The sequence below is a fragment of the Setaria italica genome, chromosome III, assembly GCF_000263155.2.
Source record: "Setaria italica strain Yugu1 chromosome III, Setaria_italica_v2.0, whole genome shotgun sequence".
Taxonomy (NCBI): domain Eukaryota; kingdom Viridiplantae; phylum Streptophyta; class Magnoliopsida; order Poales; family Poaceae; genus Setaria; species Setaria italica.
The window spans coordinates 46,269,613-46,284,535 of record NC_028452.1 but is presented as its reverse complement, the minus strand read 5'-3'; the positions used below and the strand labels follow the sequence as shown (position 1 = coordinate 46,284,535).

Sequence of the window (14,923 nt, the reverse complement as noted above, 5' to 3'; positions counted from 1 at the left end):
TTCAGCTGCACATTACTGTGAGGCTGAACTTACTTTCCCCGTTCATCCAATTCCCAACAATCCTTGTCCTCAGGTCTTCCTGATCATATAGTGCTCCGCTCATGATTTAAACAAGTTTCTGGGAGCTGGGCGAGCTATATATCAGCCAACCTCTGCTTGCTGTGCTTATGAGTTAGGTAGCGCCAATTATTAAAGCGGCTCCAAAATCAAGGCCAGTATATCGCTGGCCACCGACCAGATCATGCATATTTAGTAACAAAATCCTTATGTTATTAACCATTTTTTCTTCATGCACCGATGCATAGGTTGCTAGTGTAGTACTTTCATGGGCAAAATGGTCGTAAGAAAATGTGTACGTTTCATTATTCACCAGGACAAATCTTACAGACTGCCTTAGTTTTTAGACATGCTTGAGCGAGCGTCGAACGTAGTTGAAAATTCGTTACTGCTAGCAGTCTATGTTTTTCTCATAGTGTAAATAATTCATGGCGCAGCAACAAACTCTGAGGATAACAAAGTGCTGGTTGTGTTTACGTGCAGTCCAAAAGATAAGGGCCTTGCCCAGTCTTCTTCGGCAAGTATGCAGGATGAAACGGAGGCTGCCGCCTCGACACATGCAGCGTGTCTAGGACAGAAAGGTATGGGTGTTGATCTTCATGCATGTGCTCAGCTCATATTCCCCGTGCATCCCATTCCCGTATATCGGATCTTATGCTACAATCAACATTGATCGTCGTTATTTTGGAATTCTGAGAGCTAAAGTTGGGACTGGATTCTCTCTCTCTCTATATATTGCTACACAAACTTCTGCGCCCCCCCCCCCCACCACCACCACATACACGCACCCCCACACACACATACACACAAATATATATGCATTACTGGTTGGTAACACCAACCGGTACTAAACCAGTACTAAACCTACCTTTTAGTACTAGATGGTGTTACCCCCGGTACTATATAGGAGGAAGATGGTAAAGACTTGGTATTTACCAGATATATAATGCCTTACCAATAGGATCATATTAACATAGTCCGTAAAATGATCAACCTGAACAAAGGCAAGTTTTATATCCCGTCAGTCAGGTAGAAACTAGTTATGCTGGAACTCGATCAACCTGAACATATTTGCTAACCCATCAGGATAAGGTAATTTTCAGACACTCAAATATTGGATTGGTTAACCCTTCGTCATCAAGATAATGATATGAAGGCCTGGAGCATTTGTGTAAATTCAGAGGAGCAGAAGCTATAGGTGAACGTCGCAGGCAAAGATGATATGCCTCTAGCGACGGCTGCGTGTATATATAGCACAAGGTTACACGGGGGCATAACAAACAGATATGCATGTGCCGATCTCCTAGCTGATTACAACAACTTCCAACAACCTTATCTAACCGGCCATGATCTGTTTGTTATGGTTAGTTACAAGATAACTCAACAAATGTCTATCTTATCTATCTAACAGCCTCCCTCAATTTCAACGTGTCCATGTTGAGATTGACTTTGAAGTTTTCAACTTGGCGGACAGGAAGAGCTTTGGTGAAGCCGTCGGCTATTTGATCCTTCGTAGAAACAAACCCAATGTCCAATAGTTGCTTCTTGACTCGATCTCGAACAAAGTGATAATCAACTTCAATATGTTTTGTTCTTGCATGAAAAACAGGATTACTAGACAAATATGTGGCACCCAAATTATCACACCACAATTTTGCAGCTCTTGGACTCTTGACACCGATCTCTCTTAGCAAAATCTGAACCCACATGACCTCAGTTGTGGCATTAGCAATCGCCTTGTATTCTGCTTCTGTGCTTGATCTAGAAACAGTTGGCTGTTTCCTAGCACTCCATGATATTAGATTATTTCCCAAGAACACTGCAAATCCTCCAGTAGATTTTCTATCATCTATACATCCAGCCCAATCAGCATCTGAGAATGCACTGACTAAAGTAGAGGAGGACTTGTGAATTTTAATCCCTAGGCTAGTGCACTGCCGAATATATCTTAGTATCCTTTTTACTGCTTCCCAATGACATGTGGTAGGAGCATGCAAGAATTGACATACTTTGTTTACAGCAAAAGCAATGTCAGGTCGTGTCAGTGTAAGATATTGCAGGGCGCCAACTATACTCCGATACTGGGTTGCATCATTCACACCTAACGGAGTACCCTTATATAATGACAATTTTTCACTGGTAGATAAAGGTGTAGTGACCGGTCTACATTCTGACATTCCTACCTTCTTGAGTAAATCACGAGCATACTTGTCTTGGGTGAGCAGTATACCATCGCGTACCTTTGTAACCTCTATACCGAGGAAATAATGGAGGGGCCCAAGATCTTTTAGTGCAAACTCCTCCTTGAGATCCTTGAGCAATGCAACGGTGGCCTGTTCATTGGAGCTAGCAACAATAATGTCATCCACATAAACTAATATAAACACTGTTATGCCTCCCTTGCTAAAGAAGAAGAGAGAGGTATCGGCTTTAGATGCTAAAAACCCGAGACGAAGAAGCTTTTCACTGAGGCGAGAATACCATGCTCGCGGAGCTTGTTTGAGACCATACAAAGCTTTGTCTAGCCGACACACATAATGAGGATGAGCTGGATCCTCAAAGCCTGGAGGTTGATGCATGTATACTTCTTCTTCTAGCACTCCATGGAGAAATGCGTTTTGTACATCAAGTTGCCGAAGCGACCAACCACAGGAGACAGCAAGTGACAAAATAATGCGAATAGTAGTGGCTTTAACAACAGGACTGAAAGTATCTTCATAATCAACTCCATACCTTTGTTTGAATCCCTTGGCCACCAGACGAGCCTTATATCTGTCAAGAGTTCCATCTGACTTTCTTTTTATTTTATAGACCCATTTGCAACCGATAACATTGCGGCCTTTTTGAGGAGGAACAAGATGCCACGTTCGATTTTTCATGAGAGCTTCATATTCAGATTCCATAGCTTGGTGCCAATTCCTGTCATGCAGTGCTTCATCTAGAGAGGATGGTTCACCAGTAGATGTGAATAATCCATACCTTACTGTGCCATCTGTGTACTGCTTTTGCTTGCGAATACCACGCTGCAAGCGCGTGAGAGGACGGCCGGTTGCTGCAGCAGGGGACGTATCCGCGGTCACTGCAGTCGTGGGCGCAGAAGATCCGGGCGGTACAATGTCCTCCTTGTTCTGTGCCGATGCAGGCGGCGCAGACGTGCCGGCAGCAGGAGTCGATCGACTGGCAGGTGGCGCGGATTCGCCCGTCACAGCAGACGCAGCATCCGTGCAGGGGCCAGCGAGTTCCACTCGCCCGGCCGGTGGCTCTCCTGCCAGGGCGCCGTGAGGTCTGCCAGCAGGGTTGTGGCCCGCTCGCTCGGCCGATGGTGCTCCCGCCAGGACACCATGGGTCCCGTCAGCAGGGCCATTGCAGGGAGATTCCCTGGCAGCAACGACCGGCGGATCAGCTGCCTGTGGTTGATCACGGACACTGGATGGATGCTCCTGGAACCTGTACAAAACATCAGAAGGCACACTGCATGGCGATTGATTAGCAAGGTCAGACAAATCATGCATGCGATCATCAAAACCAGTGCCACCCGAGCCAGATGATGGTAGGAGAAGGATTTCCGGTCGTAACCGAGCTCCAGCATTGGGCGAAAGCTCTTGGAATGGAAAAACAGATTCATCAAAGACCACGTCACGAGAGATATAGACACGGCCTGAAGACACATCTAAACATTTGAAGCCTTTGTGAAGGTTGCTATAACCAAGGAAGACGCAACATTTGGACCGGAACTGAAGTTTGTGTGTATTGTATGGCCTGAGGTTTGGCCAGCATGCGCACCCAAAGGTGCGTAGCCATGTGTAGTCTGGTTTGTGTCCATGCAAACGCTCCAGGGGTGTAGAGAAATCAATGATCTTGCTAGGTAGGCGATTTATGAGATAAGTGGCGGTGAGGAAGGCTTCATCCCAGAATTTGAGGGGCATACATGCACGAGAGAGAAGAGCTAAGCCAACCTCTACAATATGGCGATGCTTACGTTCGGCAGCACCGTTTTGCTGGTGTGCATGGGGGCAAGACACTAGGTGGGTGATGCCGACCTTATTAAAAAAAGAATTGAGTTTTTGATACTCGCCACCCCAGTCTGTCTGGACAGACTTAATTTTTTGATCAAATTTTCGTTCTACTAGCTGCTGAAAATCATGGAATTTTCGAAACACTTCAGATTTAAATTTGATGAGATAGATCCAAGTAAATTTACTAAAATCATCAATAAAGCTGACATAATATTGTTTCCGCCCGACAGACTCAAGAGCGGGACCCCAAACATCAGAGAAAATAAGATCCAAAGGAGCACATGATCTACTAACAGACTCGGGATAAGGTAATTGATGAGCCTTGGCTTGCTGACAAGCATCACATACATGTGCTTTATTTGACTCAGGGACACAGGATAAATTATTATGACTAATGACATGCTTAACTACTTGGGACGATGGGTGACCTAGGCGTTCGTGCCACCTGGTCACAGACTCACGTGAGGATGCAAAAGCTTGTTTGGACGATGCTGGAAGAGGGTAAAGCCCACGACGACATGGTCCCTTATGCAGAATTTTCTTGGTTGCCTTGTCCTTGATCAAAAAGAAGCTAGGGTGAAATTCAATGAAAACATCATTATCTGAAGTGAAGCGATGAACAGAAACTAGATTTTTAGCAGCACTAGGAACATGAAGAATATTACGGAGCTGAAAAGTATGGCTCGGAGAGGCAATAGTTGAATGACCAACATGATGAATTGTCATACCTGATCCATTGGCGGTATGAATCTGGTCGCCTCCATTGTATTTTTCACGAGTGGCCAGCTTGGCTAGCTCACTTGTGATGTGGTCCGTAGACCCAGAATCGGTGTACCAGTTGGTGTCGACGTTGTAGCTTGTCGAAGCCGCTGCAGCATGTTTCCCTTCCGGCACGTAGTCCTCGTCGAAGCGGTACCAGCATTGCACCGCGGAGTGGCCGGGCTTCTCACAGACTTGACATATGACGCCCTTATCGCGACGATCAGTGGACGCGCTTGGGGAATATCCGCTGCGACCACGGCCACGGCCACCAGGGGAGCCGCGGCCACGGCTAAAGCCGCGCCCACCGCCACGACCGCGGTTGATGCCACGACCTCATCCACCAGAGCGCCCGGCAATATTTGCCGAGTTTTGGTCACCCCCAAGAGCCAGATTGGATCTGGCTTCAAAGGTGAGCAGCTGGGAGTAGAGCTCGTCGATGGACACCGATTCAATCCGCGTGGTGAGTGAAGTCACCAGGGATTCAAACTCCGGACCAAGACCGGCGAGAACGTATTCCACCAGTTCATCATCGGAGAGTGCACGACCGGCCTCGATCATCTCATCACCAAAACCCTTCATCTTAGTGAAATATTCAGTGACGGACTGAGTACCTTTTTTTGTCGTGGCGAGCGCCATGCGTAGATTAACAACACGGGCTCGTGTTTGCGAGGCGAACAGCGCGGTGATGGAGCGCCATGCCTCGGCCGCCGTTTGTGCTCGAGCAGCATGGGCGAGGATGTCCTTGGAGAGTGCCGAGAGAAGGAAGCTGAGGACCTGCTGGTCCTTAGCGTCCCAGTCGTCGAACACCGGGTTTTCAATCTCCCGATCTTCCTTGTCCTTAATGGTTTTTGGCGGCGGCTGCACGGTGTCGTCGAGGTGACCTTGAAGCCGTGCCCCGCGCACAGCAGACCGAACCTGGGCGTGCCAGGTGACGAAGTTGGTGCGACCGAGTTTCTCGGTGATCGCCGACGACGGGAACGGCGAGTGGGAGTTCTGATTGGAGGAAGACATGGCGTGGGGTTGGAAGAAAAAAAAAGTTAGGCTCTGATTACCATGTAAATTCAGAGGAGCAGAAGCTATAGGTGAACGTCGCAGGCAAAGATGATATGCCTCTAGCGACGGCTGCGTGTATATATAGCACAAGGTTACACGGGGGCATAACAAACAGATATGCATGTGCCGATCTCCTAGCTGATTACAACAACTTCCAACAACCTTATCTAACCGGCCATGATCTGTTTGTTATGGTTAGTTACAAGATAACTCAACAAATGTCTATCTTATCTATCTAACAATTTGGACAATAAGAAATGGAATCATTTTTGATAATCAAGCTACCTCAATACAAAGATGCACATTAATCTTGAAAAAGGAATTTGCTTTGGTTATCCATCGGGAAAAAAATTATCATTCAAACAAATATCTACGGCTATCTTCGCTGTTGTAATTTACCTCTTCCCCATTTTGTAAACAACTTTTGTTCATTTTTATCATATATATAACCAGTAGGAGCCGGGTCCCTCCTGTTCCATTAAAAAACAATGAACCATGATCACCGGTCCCTGTCACTTTTCACGACAACACACACTGCGCATCGTAAGAATTTGAGTGGATAATGAAGAAGAAGGAAACTGAAAATTCTAGCAACGTCTTACAGTACTTAGGCTGGAAAGACACAGGGTCAGAATTGCCGTGATATGCATGCATGTTCCTTTCATCTTCATAATACCCTCTTGGATGAAATGAGTATGGTCTACAATTTTGAATTGGTCCGGTGGTTAATGGTCAGGGGTATAAATTGTAGCTGCACATGTAGACATGATTTATTTCTTCACCAAACATCTGTTATAATACAGATTATAGTACTTATATATACTATTCTGAGCAACAGATACATCATTAAATTATTCAGAAATATTGGGGAAATCATTCAAGGATAAGATTTCCAAATCATTTTTTATATAGTCGTGTTAAAAAGGTGATTCTTCTTAAACGCCATGGACACTGGTGGGATTCTCATAGCGCAAGAAGAGGGATAGAAAGCTTCAACATCCAGCTGATGCTCACCAATGGATAAAGTTCAATGAGCAGCATCAAGATTTTGGAAACGATCCAAGAAATATTCGGTTTTCTTTGAGTACGGAGGGGGGTGAATCTGTTTGGTGAAAAGACCAACCCTTAGTACATGGCTAGTGATCTTCTAGAAGCAAAAATACCTTGCTCTATGCATCCTTCTACAAGGCCCAAGACATCTTGGCATAGATATAGATGCACTCACAACACATTGGTCGGTGATCTAGATGAAGTACAACTTGCCTTCATTGCTATACTAGAAGCTCAAGTACCTTTTTGATACGCATCCTTATACAAGGTCCAAAGAATCTTAGTATCAATATAGATGTATTTCTTGAGACTGTCGGGTGTTGCGGCATAAAGCAAGCAGACGTTGCAGTCGCCGAAACCTGCGAGCCGAATAGCCATCATCTCATTTGTGTACAAGCTTGAGCGGCACAACTTTACAAGGCAAAGCAAGAGCCCAGTTAAAGCTAAGAAAAAACATGTTGACAAGGCATTGACAATATTACTTGTCCTTACAAGGCAGGTTTAAATGTCTCCAAAATTGCGCTCGCATAGCATTCATGGTTATCAACTATTATGAGAGGATAAATATTACATCACAAGACCTTAGAATCTGAACAAAGCACTTTGTCTTAAGAGCTGCATGAGTCTCTCTTTCATTCAAGCACGAGCTCCAGTAGGCCAAAAGTCCTCTCATACTGCATGGAACAAAAGCAAAATCTCTTCTTTAGGGAGAACAATTTTTTTTATTCATAACCAAAAGCAGCATGGGCTCCCTCCAATAAGTACAATAACGTTTCTCAAGAGGCTCAAACATTGAAATATTCTGCTAGATTACAATAGACAGCAGAAACTGAGAGCACGCCGGCGCATTGCTTGTTTGTTCCTGGTAGGTTCTTCATCTCAGGTCCGGAAACTCATTGGCCTTCTGCCTTTCAAGTTGGTGGCGTTTATTTTAACCTCATTTTTTATTCCTTCCTTGGAGTGATGATTGCTGAATAAACAAATGAACTTTTTGCCGTCAATCTTTTTTGTCCTCACCTCGTATGGAATGCACTTTTGCATACTAGCTCCTACGTCACAACAGGTCAACATGATTAGTCCTAAGTTATTAGAATTTTAGTCTAAGACATTATTACAACACCGGACCTTACATTGGTATCAGATTTAAGTTAGGGTGCCCGTAAGATCTCTTATTGGTACATTGTTATCGAAGCACTCTCTTGTACTGCGTCCCATTGTTTATCTTTTAATTTTGTCAAAATAAAGACAAGAGGAAAGGGTTGTCATCATGGTTGCTATGGCAGTCTCCAAGTTTAAACCAAACGTTACATGCTTTTGCAAAATGATGGGACAAACGCCAAAGTGTATTTAACTTTGTGGTTTTACTTAAGAATGGGTCAGATTAAGTTTCTCATGTGTACGATTTTGTATTTCCCTGAATATACTGAGCGACTAATGTGTGAATCTGTTACCCAATTATATTCAACAGGCCAAAAGGTGAAATAGGGATTTAAACAGTACTAACGATGAAATATCACCGTAGCGTTAGTAAGGGCATCATACTGGAACCGTGATGAAGCTACATTACCGAATTAGCATTCACACACTAGTAGAGAAGTGACTTTCGATCCACCCCCTTTTATCCCGGTTTAAAAGTGGCCCGGGACAAAAGGGGGTGCGCCGGGGGGCGGGAATTTGGAGGGGAGCATTAGTCCCGGTTGGTAATTGCAACCGGGACTAAAGGCCCCCCTTTAGTCCCGGTTGCAAGGGCTAGGGGGGGGGCGTCGGGGGCGGGACCCTTTTATCCCGGTTGGATCCTCCAACCGGGACTAACTTTCCAACCGGGACAAAAGGTGTTTCCTTTTGTCTCGGTTGGAGTTTTTAACCGGGATTAAAACTCATCCCTCACTATATCCCGAGACAGAGACTTTCTTCTTCCTCCAGCCCGAGCAGTCCAGCACATTGATAGAGAGCTGAGCTTCACCTACTCTCCGGTGGTGCCCAAGCAAGGGAGGTGCTGCCCGAAGTTTTTTCCCTCATTTTTGTGGGAATTTGACTCAGCCAACAAGTGCTGCGAAGGTTTGCTACTTCATCCTCGTGTTATGCTTTGATTTATGCTTTGGAGATGGAAAGATTATTTGCTACAATGTGATGATGAAGTAGAAAAATGGAGAGGTATTTTGAGCTAGAATGTGAGGGAGATTGATGTGTCATATATAGTATGCATTATTTCAGTAGTTTAAAAATGATGCTACCTTGTCTAGACGGTTTATCTTATCAAATTCAATATGGTTTTTTAAATCCATACTTGTTGAACTTGCATACCGTGTTCGCCTCGGCGAGGATGTTCTCCGCCGAGCAGCAACGTATGTCAAGAAGGAGGTTCGATTCTACGAGAAAGAGTGGATACGGACATCGTGACCGTGTCCCCTTTTCCGTAGCATCTAACCTCTTTCATGACGAAGTGCGGTGCCGCCCAGCTGAGGACATCCTCGCGAGATGAACACGGTCTTCAAGTTCAACAACTTCTGTAGTGGTAAGGAAAGAATTTTTGTACATAGATGACTTCTGCTACTTGTTGAACTTGCATACCGTGTTCATCTCTCCGAGGATTTTTTCCGCCGAGCAGCAACATATGTCAAGAAGGAGGTTCGATTCTACGAGAAAGAGTGGATACGGACATCGTGACCGTGTCCCCTTTTCCGTAGAATCTAACCTCTTTCATGACGAATACTGGTGCCGCCCAGTTGAGGACATCCTCGCGAGATGATCACGGTCTTCAAGTTGAACAACTTATGCAGTGTTTGGGACTTTAATTTAAATATGTGTATTTGGATCTTCATGTTGTTGTATTGTACCATGTTGTTTGGATCTTTAATCGATTGTCACGCGTAATCCATTGTCAAGTGTAATCCATTTTCGTGCGTAATACGATGCAGATGGACCGGCATTGGATGTATAATGCAGACAGGCGGAGCAAGGTGTTTATTGATGGCTTGCATTCTTTTCTCGAAGTGGCAAAAGCGAACAAGCCAGAGAATGGGTTCGTATGTTGTCCATGCTTCCAATGCAATAACAGGAAGGAGTATTCAAAGGATTCCTGGGGGACTATTCACAGCCACTTGTTTAAATACGGTTTCATGCCTAACTATTTGGTTTGGACCAAGCACGGTGAACTAGGGGTTGTAATGGAAGATGGCGAGGAGGAGGAGGAAGATGACACCATTCCGGACTGGGTTGCAGGCCAAGCTTTTGCAGGTACTACAATGGGCGAGGCTGATGAAGATGAGTTTGCAGAAAATGACCCTACTGATGACCTTGGTCAGGTGATACGAGATGCATACAGAGATTGCGAAACTGAGAAGGAAGCAGCAAAGTTGCAGCGCATGATAGATGATCACCAAAAATTGTTGTACCCAGGTTGCCAGCAGGGCCATAAAAAACTAGGTACGACACTAGAATTTGTGCAATGGAAGGCAAAAAATGGTGTGTCCGATAAGGCATTTCAGGGGATGTTGAGAATTGTCAAGAAGATTCTCCCCGAGAATAATGAATTACCGTCCACAACATATGAAGCTAAACAGATTATTTGCCCTCTCGGATTGGATGTTCAGAAGATACACGCATGCCCTAATGACTGTATCCTCTATCGTGGTGATGAATACGAGAAATTGGATGCTTGTCCCGTCTGCGAAGCCCTGCGGTATAAGATCAGGCGAGATGATCCTGGTGATGTCGAGGGGCAGTCTCCCAAGAAGAGAGTTCCCGCGAAGGTGATGTGGTATTTCCCTATAATACCACGCTTGAAGCGCTTGTTCAGGAACAAGGCGAATGCTAAGTTGATGCGATGGCACAAAGAAGACCGTAAGGAAGATGAGATGCTGAGACACCCCGCAGATGGGGCACAGTGGAGATCAATTGATAGAACATTCCCAGACTTTGAAAGTGAAGCAAGGAACATAAGGTTTGGTTTAAGCACTGATGGATTCAATCCATTCGGTGAGTTGAGTAGTGGTCATAGTACTTGGCCTGTGACCCTTTGTATGTTCAACCTTCCTCCTTGGCTGTGCATGAAGCGGAAGTTCATTATGATGCCGGCGCTTATCCAAGGCCCAAAACAACCCGGCAACGACATTGACGTGTACCTAAGGCCGTTGGTTGATGACCTTTTACAGCTCTGGAAGGAAGAAGGTGTACGTGTGTGGGATGAGGATAGACAAGAGATCTTTAATCTACGAGCACTGTTGTTCGTAACCATCAACGATTGGCCTGCATTGAGTAACCTTTCAGGACAGACAAATAAGGGATATCGGGCATGCACCCACTGTTTAGACGACACAGATAGCATGTACTTGAAGCACTGTAAGAAGGTCGTCTATATGGGTCATCGTCGATTTCTCCCTGCTCACCACCAGCTGAGAAAGAGCGGGATGCATTTCAAAGGGACGCCAGACCATCGTAAAAAACCTGCACACCGTAATGGAAAGCGTGTGTTCGAGATGATGAAGGATGTATATGTAGTCTTCGGAAAGGAACTTGGTAGCCAACCTGTTCCGAACGATGATAACGGACATGCACCCATGTGGAAGAAAAAGTCAATATTTTGGGAGCTACCTTATTGGGAAATCCTAGAGCTTCACAACGCAATAGACGTGATGCACCTGACGAAGAATCTTTGCGTGAACGTGCTAGGCTTCATGGGTGTTTATGGAACGTCAAAAGATACATTGGAAGCACGACAGGACCTGAAAGCCATGGGGCAACGAGATGACCTACATCCGGAAAAGAGAGATAATGGACAACACTACTTACGTCCTGCCAGTTACACTCTCAGCAAGGAGGAGAAGGATAGCATGTTTGAATGCTTGAATAGTATGAAGGTCCCGTCTGGGTACTCCTCGAATATAAAGGGAATAATAAATATGAAACAAAAGAAGTTTACAAATCTCAAGGCTCATGACTGCCACATGTTGATGACCCAGTTGCTTCCGGTTGCACTGAGGGGTGTTCTACCCGAAAATGTCCGGTTGCCGCTCGTAAAGCTATGCGCGTTTCTCAATGCGATTTTGCAGAAGGCAATCGATCCATCCAAGCTATCAAAGCTACAGAACGATGTGGTGCAATGTCTTGTCAGTTTTGAGTTGTTATTTCCACCATCCTTCTTCAATATTATGACGCACTTACTGGTTCACCTAGTAAAAGAGATTGGTATTCTCGGACCTGTATACCTGCACAATATGTGGCCTTTCGAGAGGTTCATGGCAGTCCTAAAAAACTATGTTCGTAATCGTGCTCGTCCAGAAGGAAGCATCGCCAGGGGATATGGAACAGAGGAGGTGATCGAGTTTTGTGTTGATTTTATTGATTCAATTGACTCGATTGGGGTTCCAACTTCACGCCACGAGGGGAGGCTCCGAGGAATGGGCACCCTTGGAAGGAAATCAAGTTTGAGCAATGATACTAATTTGTTCGACAAGGCACACTACACTGTTCTACAACAGTCATCCTTTGTGTCTCCGTATATCGAGCAGCACAGGCAGATGGTAGCTTCGAAAAACCCGACCAAATCCGATGCTTGGCTTACCCGTCATCACATGGAAACTTTTCCCTCCTGGTTGCGCCAACAACTTATGGGTAACTCTGAGATTCACCCACAGCTTGCCTGGTTAGCCAGGGGACCTGCTACCACAATCGTCAAATTCCAAGGCTATGAGATAAATGGTTACACATTTTACACGAGAGCCCAGGACCAGAAAAGCACGAACCAGAATAGTGGTGTCCGCATAGATGCCATGGACAGAAATAATAGCAAGGAGTCGTATTATGGTTTCATACAGGAGATATGGGAACTCGAATACGGACCGCTGTACATCCCTCTATTTCTTTGCAATTGGGTGAAGCTAACTGCCGTCACCAAAGATCAGTACGGAATGACAATAGTAGATCTGAGCAAGACTGGATACAGTGATGACCCATTCGTACTTGCCAATGATGTGCATCAGGTGTTCTATGTGAAGGACATGTGCAGCAAACCCAAGAGGAATCCAGAAGAGACATGGGAGCCAAAGTGCCACATAGTTCTTCCAGGTAAAAGAAAAATCGTGGGAGTCGAGGATAAAACAGACCAATCAGATGATTATGATCAGTTTGATGGCATGCCTCCATTCGACGTTGAAGTTGATCCAAGCATCCTGCTGTCCAAAGAAGAGGCTCCGTACTTACGCCGCGATCATGATCAAGGAACTTTCGTGAAGAAGAAATTTTACAACGTTGTATTGTAATGCGTTAAATGTGCATGACCTTTGTGTATTAATTGATACAATTTGTAATTTACCCTATGTATGATTTCATGTGTTATTAAATTTGTTAGGTGAAGATTTTTTAGATATACATGAACATTGTTAACCACATACTAACATGGATTTTTCTGCGCATTCAAATAATTTAATTGAATAATTTATTGATCACAGCAATGTAGTAAAATAAATATTTTACAGGCTACATGAGTTGGTATAGAAATAATGATTACTTCATACTTATTGTCAATTTACTCGTTAATTAAATATATTTTTGCATGTACAAAATCTGAGAAGGTTTTGTTTTTCATCCTGGAATGCAGTGAAAAGGTTAAATAAAATCCATTTCCAAAAAACAGGCGGGAGAAGAAAAATAGGAAAAAAGACCTTTTGTCCCGGGTGCTAACAGCAACCGGGACAAAAGGACCCCCTTTTATCCCGGTTGCAAACGGCAACCGGGATAAAAGGGTACGTTTCGTCTCCCGCCCGAACGTTGCAACCGGGATAAAAGGCCCCCCCTTTTATCCTGGCTGGTGACGGGACCCGGGATAAAAGGGTGCGCTCCCAGCCCCACCTGGCGGGGGCACCCTTTTGTCTCCGCCCGTCGCCGCCCGTCCGCCTCCCTCGCCGGCCGCCGCCGTCGTCGTCCCCCATTGCGCCGTCGAAGTCCCGCATTGCGCCGTCGTCGTCGCCCGTCCGCCTCCCTCGCCCGTCGCCGCCCGTCCGCCTCCCTCTCCGCCCGTCGCCGCCCGTCCGCCTCCCTCGCCGCCCGTCCGCCTCCCTCGCCGGCTGCATCGCCCCCCCCTCGTCGCCGGCTCCATCCTCGTCGCCCCTCGTCGCCCCTCGCCGGCCGCCGTCGTCCCGCCGTCGTCGTCTTCGTCCTCGTCGTCGCCCCGGCCGCCGCTGTCCCGCACGCCGCCCGGCCGCCGCCGTCCCGCCGTCACGCCGCCCCGGCCGCCGCCGTCAGGCCGCCCCGGCCGCCGCCGTCCCGCCGCCCCGGCCGCCGCCCCGCGCGCGAGAGGTCTGTCGCGCCGGCCGGTGCGCCGGGAGAGCTGGCCGTTTTCTTTTAATTTTTAATTTTGTTTTTTTAGATGGAATTGTAATTTTGTTAAGTTAGATTTTTAGATTTCTAATTTTGTTAAGTTAGATTTTTAGATTTCTAGTTAGTTTGTTAAGTTAGATTTGTAGTTAGGTTGTTAACTACCGTCCCGCCGTCGTGATCGCCGCCGTCCCGCCGAGTAGCTACCGTGAGAGTCGCCTTGTAGCCGTCGTGATCGCCGCCGAGTAGCCGCCGTGATCGCCGCCGTCCTGCCGCCCATCACAACGTAGTACCTTAGGCACCGCCCGTGGTTCCGGTGAACCGCCTCCGCCGCCCTGACCGCCGCCGTCCCGCCTTCGCCGCCCTTATCGCCGTCGTAGAAATTCGTAGAAATTCGTCAAAATTCGTAGAAATTCGTCAAAATTCGTAGAAATTCGTAGAAATTTGTAGAAATTCATAGAAAATCGTAGAAATTCGTAGAAATTCATAGAAATTCGTAGAAATTTGTATAAATTCATAGAAATTCATAGAAATTCATAGAAATTCATAGAAATTCGTAGAAATTCGTAGAAATTTGTATAAATTCATAGAAATTCATAGAAATTCATAGAAATTCATAGAAATTTGTATAAATTCATAGAAATTTGTATAAATTCATAGAAATTTGTATA

At 45.8% G+C, this 14,923-nt stretch overlaps 1 protein-coding gene across 1 annotated transcript; it reads right to left on the bottom strand.

Annotated features, from left to right (window-relative positions):
* Nucleotides 1-1,457: 1,457 nt before the first annotated feature.
* LOC105914032 lies at nucleotides 1,458-5,846 on the bottom strand. The gene is made up of 4 exons (XM_012844597.1): nucleotides 5,213-5,846; nucleotides 4,802-5,026; nucleotides 2,762-3,715; nucleotides 1,458-2,494 (listed from the first exon to the last, which is right to left on the bottom strand). The coding sequence occupies exons 1-4, from the start codon at nucleotides 5,844-5,846 to the stop codon at nucleotides 1,458-1,460; spliced, it is 2,850 nt and encodes a 949-aa protein (XP_012700051.1).
* Nucleotides 5,847-14,923: the final 9,077 nt, after the last annotated feature.

Coding starts and splice junctions, on each gene's coding strand:
- LOC105914032 (XM_012844597.1), bottom strand. CDS start 5,846: ATGTCTTCCTCCAATCAGAACTCCCACTCGCCGTTCCCGTCGTCGGCG. Junction 5,027..5,212: donor ATCCAATCTGGCTCTTGGGG/GTGACCAAAACT, acceptor TCATATGTCAAG/TCTGTGAGAAGCCCGGCCAC. Junction 2,495..2,761: donor TGATTATGAAGATACTTTCA/GTCCTGTTGTTA, acceptor TCGGGTTTTTAG/CATCTAAAGCCGATACCTCT.